Source organism: Balaenoptera physalus (genome assembly GCF_965194825.1).
Source record: "Balaenoptera physalus genome assembly, chromosome: 20".
NCBI classification, from domain to species: Eukaryota; Metazoa; Chordata; class Mammalia; order Artiodactyla; family Balaenopteridae; genus Balaenoptera; species Balaenoptera physalus.
In genome coordinates this window covers 2,405,007-2,421,666 of record NC_138901.1, presented here as the reverse complement: position 1 = coordinate 2,421,666, position 16,660 = coordinate 2,405,007, and the positions used below count along the sequence as shown (strand labels likewise).

The following is a 16,660-nucleotide window of genomic DNA, read 5'->3' as shown; positions in this document are numbered from 1 at the left end:
AAGAGCTGTTATTACATGTTTTGAGAGTCCACTGAGTCTCCTTAGGAAGGGAGAATTATAGATTCATAGGTTTTTGTTTTGGGAGGGACTTTGAATGTCATTTAATTCACCTTCATTTCACAGATGAGGAGACTGAAATCCAGAACAGCATAATTAAAGTTTATTTACTTAATGGCAGGGCTGAGACCTAAACGAGGCCTCAATCTCTATTGCTTTCCGTCTGCTCTGTCACATATATCTACTATGAATAATTTAATAGCTGTGTTAATTAATTATAGTACCTTCTCCCTTTTCAGTGTTGAAAGGTGCTGACCATAAGTTTATCCTCTAATACTTAATTTGTCTGCTTTCTCTGTGGACCATAACCCTTTTGTTTGCATTAGTTTTTATTTCATTTGATAATCATAGCATTAGAATTATTGTACATGCCCCAAGCATAGATGTATGCTAGTTTTAGAAGCACAGCATTGAAAACATGGTTGAAAGGGGTTGCTGTAATAAACTCATGGTTTGGTCAAGTTTATTGTTTTCTTTATAAATTCATGTTACTAATTTGGTAGACTGTTTAATCTGTTAAAAGGCCCAGTTTACTGACTCTGGATATTATGAAAAACTCTAAATAGTGTTAGCTATTTTATAAAATGATAAAATATTTTATCATTTTTATATAATAAAGTTGGTGTTTCTGTTTTTCAGGTCATGCATTTAGAAGATTTTAATGAAGGTGCTTTATTTTCCAATTTGACTGAAGGGCCATATCCTCTAATTATTACTATTATCATGCTGGCCCTTAACAGCATATTCTATGTCCTTCTGGCTGTCTATCTTGATCAAGTCATTCCAGGTATGCAGGTAGTTATTGGATTTTACGGTAAAGATATTTAGGTTTCTTTGCCCACATAAGGTTAACTTAATTAAAAATTTTTTTTCTAACTAAGTCGTTTTCACTGTTACAGCTTTTAATTTAATTTTAAATAAGTATATTTTGTACCTTATGCATTCACTGCTAGTGAATGTAAGGAGATTGTGGGTGAAAAGAGATCAGTTTGCTTTGAAAGCCTTAAGTCCCTAATTGAACTTAACTCAGTCCTTCCCCACATCCATCTTTTTGGCTAAAGTGTTTTGTTATTTTACCCTATAAGGTCCGACACCATGGAGTAATCTGGTAACTCCTCCCATTCCCTGCATCCCTTATGCTGCACCTATAGCAAACTTGTGCAGATTCAAAATATTACTAAATAACCAACACCCCCTTTCCTTTTTCCCCTGAGTTCCTCATTCATTTTGTCTGTGTGCTAGACCTGCAGTCTTATATGGAAAGACGCGTGTGGCTTTTAAAACTTGGATTACTTAGAACTAAATAAACTAACAGTTCCTTCTCAGTAGCGCAGGCCACATGCCAAGGGCTCGGTAGCCGCGCCTGGCTGTTAGTCAGCACGCTGCGGGGCACAGGTGGGGACGTTTCTGTCGTTGCAGGAAGGCACGGTGGGCTCTGCTAGGCTAGACCGTGTGGCAGCTTCCCTCTAGCTGCCTCCCTCGCGGCTGTCTAAGAACCTCGCCATTCCCTCTAATCAGGCTAGTCACCTGCTCAGACACCTTGCCGGGTGGGCACAGCCTGGTGAACTAAGGAGAGACGTGTTATATGTTGATTTCCTCCACACCTGCTTTCATGTATGTAGTCGCTTCTTAACCACTGTCCCCCTCTGTACTGTATTTTACATCCATCCACACGGTCCTGTTTATCTATTTAAACACATCTGCAGTGTATCCGTTACATTATTTTTAGCTACCCATAGCAGAAGACCTCTTTAATTGTCTTAAACAAGAAGGAAATCAAGCGTTTTATTTAAAGTCCAAGATAGGATGGACTCCAGGTCAGTTGGACTTGCTCAGCTGTGTCATTAGGGCCCACTTTCTCCGTGTTCTTGCCTCTTTGTCTCAATCTGGCAGGTTGGCTCTCCTCATGGCTGCACGGGGTTGTGCTTCTTTGTTCCTGTCCAGAGGGAGAAGGAGAAGGAGGGGGAGGGGGAGGGGGAGGGGGAGGGAGAGGGAGAGGGAGAGGGAGAGGGAGAGGGAGAGGGAGAGGGAGAGGGAGAGGGAGCATTTCCACCAGTAAACCCTTTGCTCCTGTCTGGTTGGCACCTGCTTGTGGCTGGAGTGGTAGCAGTCACCAGAGCCTGCCAGGGGCTCATTAGGTCCACTGGGATCTCTCTGTAGTTGGGATCAGGTCCCTTTGAAACATGCGGTCATCTGGAGGAGGAGTGGATGTTAGAAAGGACGGGGAGTGTCGGTTCCCTGGGGAGAAAGGTAGAAAATACATACATGCCGTGTGGGCAGTCAGATCTAAGTCTCCTATGTCGGTCCTGGTGGCTGTGTTATTCTCCTAGTTCTAAAAGTCTTCTTTATGAACAATATCAACTTTTCTGAATACTGACTGTTTTCAAAGACTAAGATGATACTCATTCAAGCCTTCAGACTATCCAGATGTAAACTTTTCCTCTTCTGAACTCTTATTAGCACTGTGCGTGGCATGCCGTTTAGTATGTACATGTACTCATAATGATGTAAGTTTCTGTAGGGCAGAAAATGTACCCTGCTTACATTTACGTTCCCTAGACTCTCAGGAACTCTGAAACTATTTATGGACAAGAGTTATTTGTCAGTAAAACTTTTATTTTTCACACACTATTGATTTAGTATTTTATGTCTAAACTTTAGATCTAGATTGTCTTAGGTTTCACAGACTGCCTTTATGATTTAATAACTAGTTTTCAGAAATAATTTGTTAGGATAACTCAGTTTTTTTTTTTTTCAGGAGAATTTGGTTTACGGAGATCATCGTTTTATTTTTTGAAGCCATCATATTGGTCAAAGAGCAAAAGAAATTATAAGGAGTTATCAGAGGGCAGTGTTAGTGGGAATATTAGTTTTAGTGAAATTGTTGAACCTGTTTCTTCAGAATTTATAGGAAAAGAAGCCATAAGGTATGATTTAATCTTTGGCAGTTTAGGTCTAAGAACTGCTCATGGGACATGCCACATTTAAATCCTATCTTTTAAATAATGCATGTAAGTATGGTATCTTTGGAGATTTGGTGCACATTTCATGATTTTTTAAAAAACAGTATTAAGGGCTAATTCTCTTTTAAGTTTTTATTTTCTTTGCAGCCATTTAGAATAAGGTTGCTGCTAGGTTTGAAATTTTATGTTTGAATAGAAATTTTTGAAAGTAATAAAACCTAGTATTTATAAAATTAAGCTATTTTAAAGTTTCCTCATTATGTAGATTAAAACAGAATAAACATTAACTTTCTGTTTTTATTCAGGCTACATTGTCTGAGATATACACCACACTAAACTGTGCTCTGTTAATTTCATAGACCCTTAGAAATTATGACATAATTAACTTGTCACATCAACTTAATTTCTGAGAATGAAAGAAATTCATTACTGTTCCTTGCTAGTTCAGTCAAAACCAAATTAAAAAAATAATGAGACCGAGAAAAGAAATAAAAGTGAAAGAAAAAGTGGAGTATAATTTGTGTTTTTTAAATTTAAGAAAAATGTATAAAAGCAAGAGAGAGTTAGATATTTAAGATGCAGTCAGTGGGCTGGCGGTCTGCCTTCTTAAGGGTAAAATTTAAACTGGTGAACAAGACCATTCATTCCTTCAAAAATTATGTAAAACATTTAAAGTGGAAGGAGAGAATCACTTCACATTTATAGACAAGTGCTGATGTGAAATAGCACTTGGTTTTTAATCTCCCTTAACTGATAAACAAGTATTGATTAATTACAAACAGAAAAGAATCAAATGTGAAGTAAGAAATATATAAATTGCTAGAGTCAAATGTTTCCGTTTCTTTTTAGAAGTTGGCTTATCATGAAAAATGAATGAATAACACTTAAAATGGAGAGGAATACTATACTTTTCTCTTGTAGTTTCTTTAAAATACTTTTATTATTATTGTCAGATTTCCTTGGTTTATTGTTTTAGTAGGAAGATACTTTATGATTATTCCCATTAAATATGACAGCTTTGATTAAAAATATTATACATGGAAACACGTACTTATAGATTGCTTTAAATACTTATAAAGTAGAAAATGGTGTTTTTCAGAATCAGTGCTATTCAGAAGACATACAGAAAGAAAGGTGAAAATGTGGAGGCTTTGAGAAGTAAGTAGCTTTCCTAGTGTTCAGTCCATAGTATTAAAGTACAAATGGAAAAACAACGTACGTAGTTTGTGGGAAATTTAAATTCTTTACCACAATTTTCTCTCTTTCCTTTAGGGATACTTCCATTTATTTATGTGATTAATGGTCATAATAAAACTTAACATCAAAGTAGTAAAAGAAAAAAGTAATATCTATCAAGATGAAAAATAGTCAACTCTTTGAACAAATCTGTGTCCTTTTTCATTTTATTATTAGCATGTGTATACATGTTAGTTCCTTTTTTTTTTTTTTTTTTTCTTTTGCCCTAACACAGGGTTTCTCAGCCTTGGCACTATTGACGTTTTGGGCCTGATAGTTCTTTGTTGTGGGGAGCTGTCCTGACAGTTGTGGCATGTTTAGCAGTGTGTCCGTCAGGTTTCTTCAGAATCGTTAGAATATATATACACATATATACACAGAGAGTGAGAACACTGAGGGGAGGGGCGGGCGGGAAGGGGGGAGATTATTTTTGAGGAATTGGTTCACACGACTGTGGGGCTTGACAAGTCTGAAATCTGTAGGGCGGGCTGGCAGGCTGGACGCTCAGGCAGGAGTTGAAGCTGCGTCTGGCCTGCAGGTCTTGGGATGCTGTCAGCCGGAGCTCACCTTCATCAGATCAGGGGTTAGAGTTCTTTGAAGCTGGGTTTTCAGCCCCCTGTCTGCTGTCTCCTTTCAAACACTGACACATCCATCCGGTGATATTCATTCTACTTTACTCCTGTTTAAATTGAACTTTTAAAGCATTTAGCCTTTTCCAAGCTATTGGTTAATTTCTAGTTTTTTGCCAGTAGATTTAACATGCCTCTAAATACCCTTGGGAACAAATTTTTGTTTGTCCTTTTGTTTTAATTCCCTTGGAAGTTCCCCAGAGGGGGTACACAGAAATCCCCCCCGCCATGTTTTGTGCCCCCTCTAAATCTGTTAGTGTATTAAAAAAAGAAAAAGTTTATTTTGTATCATTTTTCTTATTGTTCATACCATTGACTATAACAAAGAATTATTATTGTGTTATAGTATTAAATATTATGTTATTAAATATGCTGGTAACTTTAAATCTGTCTTTAAATTTGTTGACTTCTTTCTAGGTTGCTCAAGTATTGTGTATTATCTTACATGGCTCAACAGAAATAAAAATCACATTTGAGACTTCTCCTTTTTCCCTGAACTAGGTTTATCCTTTGACATATATGAGGGTCAGATTACTGCGTTACTTGGCCACAGTGGAACAGGAAAGAGTACCTTGATGAATATTCTTTGTGGACTGTGCCCACCTTCGGATGGTGAGTTTTTTGACTTAAAGAGAAAAATCTCTCACTTTGTTTTATTAGGGTTATTAAAACTAAGGTACCATGGTAATTATTTATCCTTGTGATATGTACCGATTGATTTTTGTCACTGATTTGGGATCAACTTCTGTGTCTGTAAAGATATTTTTCTTTTTTTTTTTGGTTACACACATTTGTTTTTTCTTCAATAGAAAATAAAAGTGATTCAGTCATATTTAATAAAGAGGATCTAATTTTGTACCTATTTTATCAGATATTTTACTTGTGTTTTTGTTTACTTTTCATTTTCAAGGAAGGATAAATCAGTAATTAATTGGAAATTAAATGAGGCCCATAGACATTTTGGTTGAGAAAATAAAGACTTCTAAGTATCCAACAGTAGTTCAAAAGGAAGGAATGACGAGTGTCAGTACAATCTTCTAAAATAGATTTGTAAGAGCAATACCTCAAACGTATAATTGTTACATGTGACTGCCCTGTAGGTGAGAATTCAGTACAGCAGCTCCATTTATCCACAGTAACCAAATAGAGTGGCAGAACAATAAATATTTTAATTTAAGAAAGGGCCAAACTTCCGTGTATTGATTCTGCATCTTTTTAGATGTAGTTTAACTTCTAAAATTAGTTTGATTTTGTTGCTTATCTCTGTGTCACTCTTTGATGGTAATTATAATAACTTTCATTCATATAAGTATTTATTATTTTTGTTACGATTCTCCATACATTAGCACATTGGTTTAATAGTTCTTAAGTAGAGGGGGATATATTAGTATTCAGTTTATAGTAGAGAAAAGCTTGAATTTAGATTAAGTGATTTTCTCAAGGCCACACAGCTGGTTAGGGGTAAATTTTAAGTTCTTTGTTCTCTGTACTGTTGCATAATGCCTGGAAATGAGGGAAAATTGTTCCTGGAATATTAGTTAATGCACCAATAGATAATTTTGTTTAGTATTAAACTTATGGTTCTTTGCTCTTTCCACTCTGTAATATGCCCTGAAAATGAAGGAAAATGAGATTGGAATATACGTGGCAGCAAATCACCAGTATGATGGTGATTTCCACCAGTATGGAAATGAGGGTGCGGTGTGTCCTCCAAATTTATATTGACTCTTATTTTATGTCTATTACATACAAATAACTAAATTATTAGTATATACTAAAACATATATACTTTTTGATACTTAATATATTTAATGTAAATACATATATTTTGCTTTTAGGGTTTGCATCTGTATATGGACACAGAGTCTCAGAAATAGATGAAATGTTTGAAGCAAGAAAAATGATTGGCATTTGTCCACAGTTAGATATACACTTTGATGTTTTGACAGTAGAAGAAAATTTATCCATTTTGGCTTCAATCAAAGGAATACCAGCCAATAACGTAATACAAGAAGTATGTTATTAAATAGAAATCTTTACTTTTATTTGCTGTAAATTAGTAACCTTGTGCAATAACTTCTGTAATAAAAATATGCTTGAAAATCTAAATATAAAACCTGTTCTGAGTCAGTAAACAGAAAGTCATCATAAAGAATTAGAACTTGGAGCAAAAGTTTTAGCACATAGAAAATAGTCCTTGTTTCATCTGGAGGATTCTGTTCTCTCAATACAGATGTTTCTTTCTCTTCTTTTCGCCTCCACCCCCTTCCCCTGCCACACAGACACACACGGAGCCTTTGCACTGATCCCCTCCCATCACCCAGGGGTCACAAAAGTACAGTAGACCTTCCCATCAGGAATCCTTTTAGCTGTTATTTCAAAATTATACATGGATATATGTCAAAATTAAGTTCTGGACTAAAAGAACATTTTAAAAGTTGATATTAAAATTGGAACACTTAAAAACTAATATTGATAATTATGTAAATGATGTGATTTAAGAAACGTTTACTGACACTTTACTTTCATAGGTGCAGAAGGTTTTACTGGATTTAGACATGCAGGCTATCAAAGATAATCAGGCTAAAAAGTTAAGTGGTGGTCAGAAAAGAAAACTGTCTGTAGGAATCGCTGTTCTTGGGAATCCAAAGGTAAGCAGATATTAGTGTCATTGATGAGATATTTTTAAATTATGTTGAATAAAAAAGTGGTTGTAGAAAGATATACATACACACGTATAAATTTTAAACATACATAAAATACTGTATGTTATTATGGTTGTAATTATAGTAATAAGGTTTTAAAACTGAAGTCAGAAAGATATACAGCATCTTTAATTTAGTGGTCATCTCTCGGAAGGGGAATGGATAGGACTGACTTTCTTTATATCTGCAGTGTTTTATTTCTTTGAAAGAAGATCTGAAGTAAAATAACATTTGTTAAAGTTCAGTGGTGGCTATAAAAGTATTGTTATATTTATTATTCTCTTCAGTTTTCTATACATTTGTAATGGTTATAATAAAAATTTTAAAATAAGAACAAAATCAAACGAATAGTTCCGTTTTTCACTGTTCTGCTGATTTGATTTTTTTGTCTGTTTTGTGCTCTTCTCTGTCCGGCAGAAACAGAGAACCAGCTGGTCACTGCTTTGCACAGTGTTAGAAAGCTGCCAGGTGCACACTTGTGGCCAGGAGCCCCCTGGGTCCCCACCATCCTGCCACACGCCCTGCTGCTGTAGCTTGGGGAGGACTGTGGTTCAGGCTTTGTGTTAATTTATCTTCCTCCCAATCCCCGCCACCATATTTGCAAAATTAAAAATAGTCTTAAAACAAATTTCTTTCCCTGAACTAATACAGAACATAATTCTCTAACGAGCAGTTGTTACATGTACAAAATTTAATTGTTCAGGTAAAAGCGAACTACTCGGTGTTTTGGTTTTTAGTTTGTCTATCTGACTGTTATTATACTTATGTCTTATACATTACAGACATTAGTATTTTAAAATTAAACCAAAGAAGGTATTCATATGCCAAAGCGATAGTTTTTTAAATTTATGCTAACTCACATATGAGTAGAAAACTCAGACCTAATACATTTCTGATTGGATAGAGTAACTTTAAGTGGGGAAGGTTTGCAGGGTCTGCATGAATTTTATATATTTTAGTTTTCCTGAGGATTCCCTGCCTTGCCCACCCCTTTGCACACAGGTACTGTTGCTGGATGAACCGACAGCTGGAATGGACCCTTGTTCTCGTCATATTGTTTGGAATCTTCTTAAATACAGAAAAGCTAATCGGGTGACAGTGTTTAGTACTCATTTCATGGATGAAGCTGATATTCTTGCTGGTGAGATTTTTACTTTATTTTTAAAGGTTAAGGTCATGGGGCCAAATGGGAGATTAGACATAGAAATGCTAAATTCTGAGGAATAAATAAGGAAGCTGTGCGTTCTTCACAGAAAAAGGTATTACAGTTTTTTAAACTTACATGTTTTTGTGTTGTGTTGGGCGGTCCCCCTGACCACCCCAGGTCCAATGATCTGCCACGAAAGCTCACAGGACTCCACACAGCCACACCCCTGGGTGTGTTATGACAGTGAAACGGAAGGGGTTCAGGGCAGAGTCAGCAAAGGGCAAAGGCACATGGGACAAAGTCCGGGAGAAACAGGCAAGCTTCCAAGAGTCCCATCCGCACGGAGTCAGCCAGGGTGCGCTCCATCTATCCAGCAGCGAGTTGTCCTCTCGCCCAGGGTTGTTCTTTTTTGTTCTTGGGGCTGGCCGTGTGGTACCCTCTGCCTCACACGGGCCACCTGCCGGCCGCCCAGCAGGAAGCAGGTGTCAGCCATGACCTGCGTTGCCAGTGCAGCGCAGGTGCCGGGGGCCAGCCTTACCTGCTCAAAGCCGGGTCTCCAGACACGGGTCAGGGGCCAGCCTCGTAAGAGGCCTGCCTAAGCTTAACGGCCTCAGGCCAGTGCTAAACACATTCACACACAGAAGAATCCAGGTTGAAACCAGCACATGACTTGAGTAGCTGTGACAAGGTCCAAGGCTCTGAGGTTCCCGAGCAACCTCTTTCTGTTCATAATACAATCTAATAAATTGGGCATGTCATTCATTTTCGCAGTAGTATCTTTGTTTAAAAAAAACCTAACGTTTTGTTTCTGTTGCTTTTTTGTCGTTTTTACATTTGGCTATTAAGGAAGTTGTGAAAGCGCTTCTGTTAGTAACCTTATAGGAAGAGTCCGAGACATTTGGAGCATATTAGGAAAGTAGACTGTAGACTTACACTGCCTGGGTGGAACCCCTGGCTTTGTCACTTAATAGCCACGTGAAACGTGGGCAAACTGTACATGTTCTTATTGCCTTCCTATTCTCATCGAAAAAGCAGGTGATGATAATCTATACCTTCCTCATAAGGCTGTTGTGATAATTTAATGAGCTCATACACTGGTGTCTCATAGGATAATCCAGAAAATATAAATGCCAATTATTAATGCTGTTACTAACTCTGAAATTGAAACGCAAATCTCTTTTTGCAGATAGGAAAGCTGTCATATCACAAGGAATGTTAAAATGTGTTGGTTCTTCAATTTTTCTCAAAAGTAAATGGGGCATTGGCTACCGCCTGAGGTATCATTCGTTCTTTATTGACTTGTTCCTTATTATATTCTTGACCTATTGTTACTATGTTTAAGGTTTGCCATGATGTGCTTTGGCCATTTTTTTATGGCACTAACTTTAACTTAAAGCATTCAGAATTTACTTTTGGCTGTTGACTGAGTAATGATAAAAAATTATGGTTTTTGGTTTTCTCTAGCATGTACATTGACAGATGCTGTGCCACGGAATCTCTTTCTTCTCTGGTTAAACAACATATACCTGCAGCTACTTTATTACAACAGAATGACCAGCAGCTTGTGTATAGCTTGCCTTTCAAGGACATGGACAAATTTTCAGGTATTCCTTACTTTCAGTTTCTTGACTGCTGAACCAGCTTCTTGCATTGGGGATGAGTTTTCTTAATTTACTTGGTTTATTTTTCTATATAATATTTACGCGCTCGCAGGTCGCCAGAGTTAATACTCCGTTTCTGCTTTTTTTTGCTTTTGAAAATCAGAAATGCTGTAAGCTAACATTTCTTTTTTTTATAAACGGCATGCAAGAAACTCCAACTAGTGTGTTAACTTACGTAAATAATTGTTTGTTTTATTGTCAAGAAAGAAAGAAATGGTTCCCTTTTTTTGTTCTGGGAATAAGAATATAAATATACATATACACATATGTACACACACAAATGTGTACACACACACATGTGTACACACACACACACACAAATGTGTACACACACACACAAATGTGTACACACACACAAATGTGTACACACAAATGTGTACACACACACACAAATGTGTACACACACACACAAATGTGTACACACACAAATGTGTACACACACACACACACACACAGTTGTTTGTGTAAGTCCTAAGCTCTTTTCCAGTTTCATGATTTCATAATGAATTACATTTTTATACGGTAAACCCTTGAATTATTTTATTTGTGACTTTAGTTTTCTGCTTTTTGATGAGGAACTCAAACTCAGTGTCCTGTATCTGTTGACGGATGACTTAATAAACAAAAGGATATTTCTTACTGTTGAAGATATGTTATGCAGAATTCCCATAGCATTCCTATAATTAGATAGAAATTTTCTATGCGGTTTTCTGTGGTTTCCTTTTGAGAATAAGGAATCATTAATTAACTGAATTGAAGTACATGTGTCAACGTAATGTACTCTGCCCATCATTCTGTCCATGAAATATTTCTTAGTTTTAATTTATATTATGATGCATGTCTAATAGATATATATCTCCCTAAACAAACATTCCTTGGGGTCCTTAGCAATTTCTAAGAATGTTGAAGGGGTCCTGAGACCAAACAGTTTGAGAACACTGTGCCAGCACAGTAAATTCAGTCATATACTACTTTAAAAGGACATTTTAGAATAATTCATGATAGTGTGCTTAATGACACAACGCTCTTTCATTTTTCTCCTTTAGGTTTATTTGCTGCTCTAGACACTCATTCAGGTTTGGGTGTTATTTCTTATGGTGTTTCCATGACGACTTTGGAAGATGTATTCTTAAAGCTAGAAGTTGAAGCGGAAATTGACCAAGCAGGTAAAAACGAAACTAACGGCACATTTTAGGCAATGAGCCAGACAGATAGTGATCAAGACAAATAATTGTAGAAGCATGTGGAATTTATATTTTGGGAAAGAAAGGGTAGAAATAAACAGGTAAATAGATATTTACAGAGAGTGATAGGAGTTATGAAGGAATTAGTGGGGCGGTCTCAGGAGGCAGATAGCTTAGATGGCATCTCAGGGGGGGACTGGGTTGGGATGATATTTAAAGTGAGGCCTGAATGGCAAGAAAAGTGAGATTTCATTGCAGAGCCTTCCAGATAAAGGGACTCGCTACTGCAGAGGTGTTGGTTGAGGGATGGGTTGGATGTTTCTGATGACAAAGAAAGGCCACCGTGGAGAGCCAAGGAGAGGGTAGCACGTAGTGAGCTCAGAGCTGGAGGCCAGGGGCCACATCATATTTAGTCTTTGAATGTGTTTAGTCTGGAAAAACATTTTGTTTGTTTTCTTAGTGTGATATGAAGCTACCAGAGAGTTTGAAAGCAAAGGGGTAACGTGATCTGATTTGCATTTTTAAAAACTGCATTCCGGTTGTTGAATGACGAGTGGATTTCAGGGAAGTTTGGAAGCAGGAAGAGCAGTTAGGAAGCTATTGCAGTTCATCTTAGTTTGAACTAGGATGGTTGTGCAAATAGGGAAACATGAAGAGCTCGGGGTTCTCCTAGAGGCGCTGGTGGTGACTTGCTGATGGGCTAGCGTTAAGGGTTGAGGAAAGGGAGGGGTCAAGAATAGCGTCTAAGCTTTTGGCCTGAGAACTGGAAATGGAATTGCCCTTTCCTGAGAAAGGGGGAGCAGCAGGTTTGTGGAAAGAAGGGCTCCAGGTGTGAATTTTGGTTACGCTGTTGAGAGGTTTAGTAGACATCCCAGTGGAGATGTTGCCTCTGGGCTGTTTGATTCACACACTTGGAGCTAAAGGAGGGCGTTGGGCTCAAGATACAAACGCTGGATCCGCCTGTGTACCGATGGCCCCGTGGGACTGGATGAGGTGCTTCGGTGGCGAGCGCAGACGCAGTGGAGGGAAGCCCCGAGGGTGAGCAGTGAAGGGCCAGGGAGGGCTGACCGGGAAGGCACCACTAGCGCTCCTTCTGTCTTCACGAAAGGAGATGCGGGAGCTGGGGCAGCATGGTGTTTGAGGGCAGTTCTCTGCTGACTGCTGTGAAGAGGAAGATGGCGGCAGAAAAGGGGGGTTTGGTAGCTTAGAAGACGGGGAATGTGGAAGGGTGGGAGCCGGTCATGACCTTGACACGAGTGATTTCAGTGGTGCGGTCGAGATCCGTGCGGTTTAAGCTGAGAATGGGTTGAAGGGTAGCGAGACTGGTGTGGTGCTGGGTCCTGAGAGTGAAGGAAAAGGGACGTTTCTCTCAAACGTGGAGGAAGAAAGGCGAGTTTACGATGAGGACGTAGGGGGCGGATTGCAGCTAGAGAAGGAAAGTTCACGTGAAAATGTTGGATCATTTGGAGCGATAGCAAGATCTTAAATTTGTGCATCCGTCAGTTTGATGAAACTGAGTAGAGACAAAGGTATGGGAATGGAAGAAATAAAGGGAGCTAGAGGTCAGGATGTAGAATGCGTTAACAGTGAGTGTGTCTGTCATACTGAGGATGGCGGAGAGAAGTGGGCGGAGAAGACGCCTGTGTGCGTGGTGCTCAGTACTTTGAGGCATACGAAGTAGTTTCTAGAAACGTCTGGGAAGTGGGAATAAGAGTGAGAAGGGCGAGCTCTGTTCAGATATTATTCACTTTCCTCTACAGTACCTTTAAGCCCATTATGCAAAATAAATTTACCTCTAACATCAGCTTGCTTTCAGTTTGGTCGATTTTAATTGTTTTATTTTTTAAAGATTAGTATATATCAGATTCTGTAGAAGGCCAGCTGGAGCTCACTGAGTACTATGATTGTGATATGCAGTATTTCAGGACCTGCTGTTAGTTTGATTAGTCGCTGTGTCAGGGGAAGACAGGGACTGGACTTGGCCATCTACTGAGTCATCCGTTCAGACTGTTGAGCTGGTAAGATGCCAAGACAGCCAGGTTGACCTTAAATATTATTTTATACATTATTCTGCTCCACTCTTAAAATTTTTTATGTTTACTCATTTCTTAAACTTAGCCTAAGTCCTTCTTCATACCGAAACCAGTTTTCGTCTCTTTTTATTATTTTTCATCTCTTTTAAGTTGAATCACTGTTGTGAAAATAACATATCTTGATTTCTATCCCCATCCAGTAGTTTTGTCAGGTTTTGGTCTAATGGAATCAATCATATAGCATGTCTCTTTTGCTTATATTTATTCTGGTTTCTTTTACTTAATGTAATGTTTGTAAGATCAAGCTACTATGGTTATACAATAGTTTGTTCACGTTCATTGTTTTACACTATTCTATTACAGGAATATTTCATGACTTATTCTTTCACCTGTTGATAGACATTTGGGTTCTTTCCAGCATGTGGCTATTGGATAGGGTACTAGCTAAGGATATTCTTGTACATGTGTTTCAGTGAGCCTCTGTACATAATTCTGTTGGATTTATACCTGAGAGAGAATGTCCTGGGTCATAAGCTGTGCACATGTTCAGTTTTAATAATATTGCCAAAGTATATGACTGTCCCCTTTGTCCTGTATCACTGCCAGGTGTGTGCTGCTTTGAAATTTACATGCTTCAGAAAGGTTTTCATCTTTTTAAGGAATATAACATAAGTTTCTATCGTTTTGTTTTGGCAAATAGATTATAGTGTATTTACTCAGCAGCCACCGGAGGAAGAATTGCATTCAAAACCCTTTGATGAAATGGAGCAGAGCTTGCTTATTCTTTCTGAAACCAAGGCTTCTCTGGTGAACACCATGAGTGTTTGGAAACAGCAGGTGTTTAAAATTGCAAAGTTTCACTTCCTTACATTGAAACGTGAAAGCAAATCAGTGAGATCAGTGTAAGTATAATCGCTCTTCCGTCTATGAGTTGTTTTTTTAAGGATACAAACTGGATTTACCGTCTTAGTCTTTAAAATGTAGACATATGTAAATAATATGTGTAGTTTTGAAAGATTAAAATGGTAATTTCACAATGTCAGAGAAAAAACTTATACCTCTAGTAATTTCATTGAATATCATGAGAGCCTTAACTCTTTTTTAAAACCAGCATTTTTTTTGTCTCATCTATAAAATGAGGGAGTGACAAATAATTTTCTCTAATTGTGTAATTTTTGAATTACTGTCATTGTATTTAAATTTTATTTTGCATTTACATTTTTCACAATTGTTTTGCCTCTATTACTAATATTTATGACCATTTTTTTGGTAAACAGCAGGAAGAATAAGTTTTATCCTTATTTATCAGGTGAAGAAACGGAAATATAAAAAAGGGCTTATAGCTGGTAGAACTGGGATCAAAATGACATCTTTTCCACTTAGCTGTGTCTCTGTCAGTTAGGTTCCCACGGGCTGCTAGACGTTGAATTACTTAGAAGTAACGTTAAGTACTTTTATACACCACGCTGTCTTGTTAGATCCAAAATGGCGGTAGAAATAAAACTTAATAATCAAGAATAAGAGTTTTGTTATATGTTTGAAATATGCTGAATTCATTTGCTTTTTGCCCAGACTTACTCAATATCAAAGAAATGTCAATCACGTATCTGATTTATTCCTGTGTCAGCATTAGTGAGAGAAAAACCTTTGTTTAAATCAGCATGTGTCCGTTTATTTAATTGAATATTACTCTCATAAAATACTCCCTGAAAAACAGTAAAAGAATCTCGGCTCCGGCTACCATAACAAAGTGACAAAGACTGGGTGGCTTGAACGGCGGAAGTTTATTTTCCCACAGTTCCCGAGACTGGGAGTGAGGTCAGGGTCCACGTGGTCGGGTTCTGTTGAGGACTTTTGCTGGCTTGCAGCTGGGCACCCCCCTCGCTGTGTGTGCACACAGGGAAAGAGCCAGAGAGCAAGCTCTCTGGCGCCTCTTCTTCTAAGGGCACCAATCCCGTCACGGGGCCACGCCCTCGTGGCCCCATCTGACCCTGAGGACCTCCCGGAGGACGCGTCTTCAGACGCCATCGCTTTGGGGGTTAGGGCTCCTGCGTATAGATTTGGGAGGAGGGTGACAGGCATTCAGCCTACCGCAGGGAGTGTTCCATGGTCAAATCTGCACCGACCATGCATGTAGAAAGTATTGTAACTTACATTTCCTCTCTTAAAGGTTTGTGCATTAGCATAGAAAAACACACGAGCCGCTCTATGGTGAAGAAATTATTTCAACTTCGTTTAACTTGGAGTTTCCAAATATTTTTTAATCACGAATTTTGTTTTTAACCTAAAACACCCATTAACTTATCATGGAACTAGAGTTCAGCGCAGTATAGGTCTGCTTACAATTTAAGAATGACTTAAAATTACAGGGTTTCTGAAAATTATAAAATGCTGATGTGTGACAACCTAAGCTCTCTCTACCCACTGTTGTGACACCTGTCACACACACTGTAGAGATATTTTGCAGGCTGAGACGGAAAGTTACCTGTCTCTCAGGTGGAAGGGCATTTTGAGTGGGTAGTAGAATTATGTGCTGGGCCAGCGGCACACGATGGTCCTAATCACTCACTGTAGAGGAGAAATGGAAATTGATGTGGTTAGGATGACATTTCAAAGATACGAGTCATCCTCAGTTTCCACTGTATTTTTATTTTCTTCACTGCATCTAAAATATTTTTGTATCAGATATTTTCTGAAATATTTGGAGAGTACATAGGATAGAGGTAGGGCAGGGAATAGTTCCTTCAGGAGAACAGAGATATAAATGTGACACAATGTCTATTTTGTTTTTAAGTTACAACTACAGGTTTACATGCCCTATAACAATTTCAAGGTGGCTCTGATCTAAAATATACTTTTATAACTTTTAATTTTATCATTGAATATTGGCTTTCTTTCCAATATTGTCATGAGACCATTTTGGAGAGTAGAATTTCTATCCCAAGTGCGAATTTTTCAAGCTTTTTTTTTTTTTTTTTTTAAACATCTTTATTGAATAAATGAGTACCTTTTAACTGTCATGGGAAGGAAGATTGTTTTGTAGAT

General features: G+C 38.0%; 1 protein-coding gene across 8 annotated transcripts in view; it reads left to right on the top strand.

Moving 5' to 3' along the window:
* The window catches only part of ABCA5 (ATP binding cassette subfamily A member 5), a 65,475-nt gene that overhangs the window by 21,605 nt on the left and 27,210 nt on the right, over positions 1 to 16,660 (top strand). For all 8 annotated transcript variants that reach the window (XR_014257826.1, XM_082442927.1, XM_082442922.1 and 5 more), the window contains 11 exons: positions 697 to 844; positions 2,816 to 2,984; positions 4,120 to 4,178; positions 5,387 to 5,497; positions 6,724 to 6,899; positions 7,417 to 7,536; positions 8,593 to 8,731; positions 9,924 to 10,014; positions 10,202 to 10,341; positions 11,445 to 11,564; positions 14,316 to 14,517. Coding sequence is in view for 7 of the 8 variants with exons in the window: in XM_082442927.1 (XP_082299053.1) it covers positions 697 to 844; positions 2,816 to 2,984; positions 4,120 to 4,178; positions 5,387 to 5,497; positions 6,724 to 6,899; positions 7,417 to 7,536; positions 8,593 to 8,731; positions 9,924 to 10,014; positions 10,202 to 10,341; positions 11,445 to 11,564; positions 14,316 to 14,517 (1,475 nt within the window). In the remaining variant the exon portion in view is untranslated. The remainder of the gene's footprint in view (positions 1 to 696; positions 845 to 2,815; positions 2,985 to 4,119; positions 4,179 to 5,386; positions 5,498 to 6,723; positions 6,900 to 7,416; positions 7,537 to 8,592; positions 8,732 to 9,923; positions 10,015 to 10,201; positions 10,342 to 11,444; positions 11,565 to 14,315; positions 14,518 to 16,660) is intronic.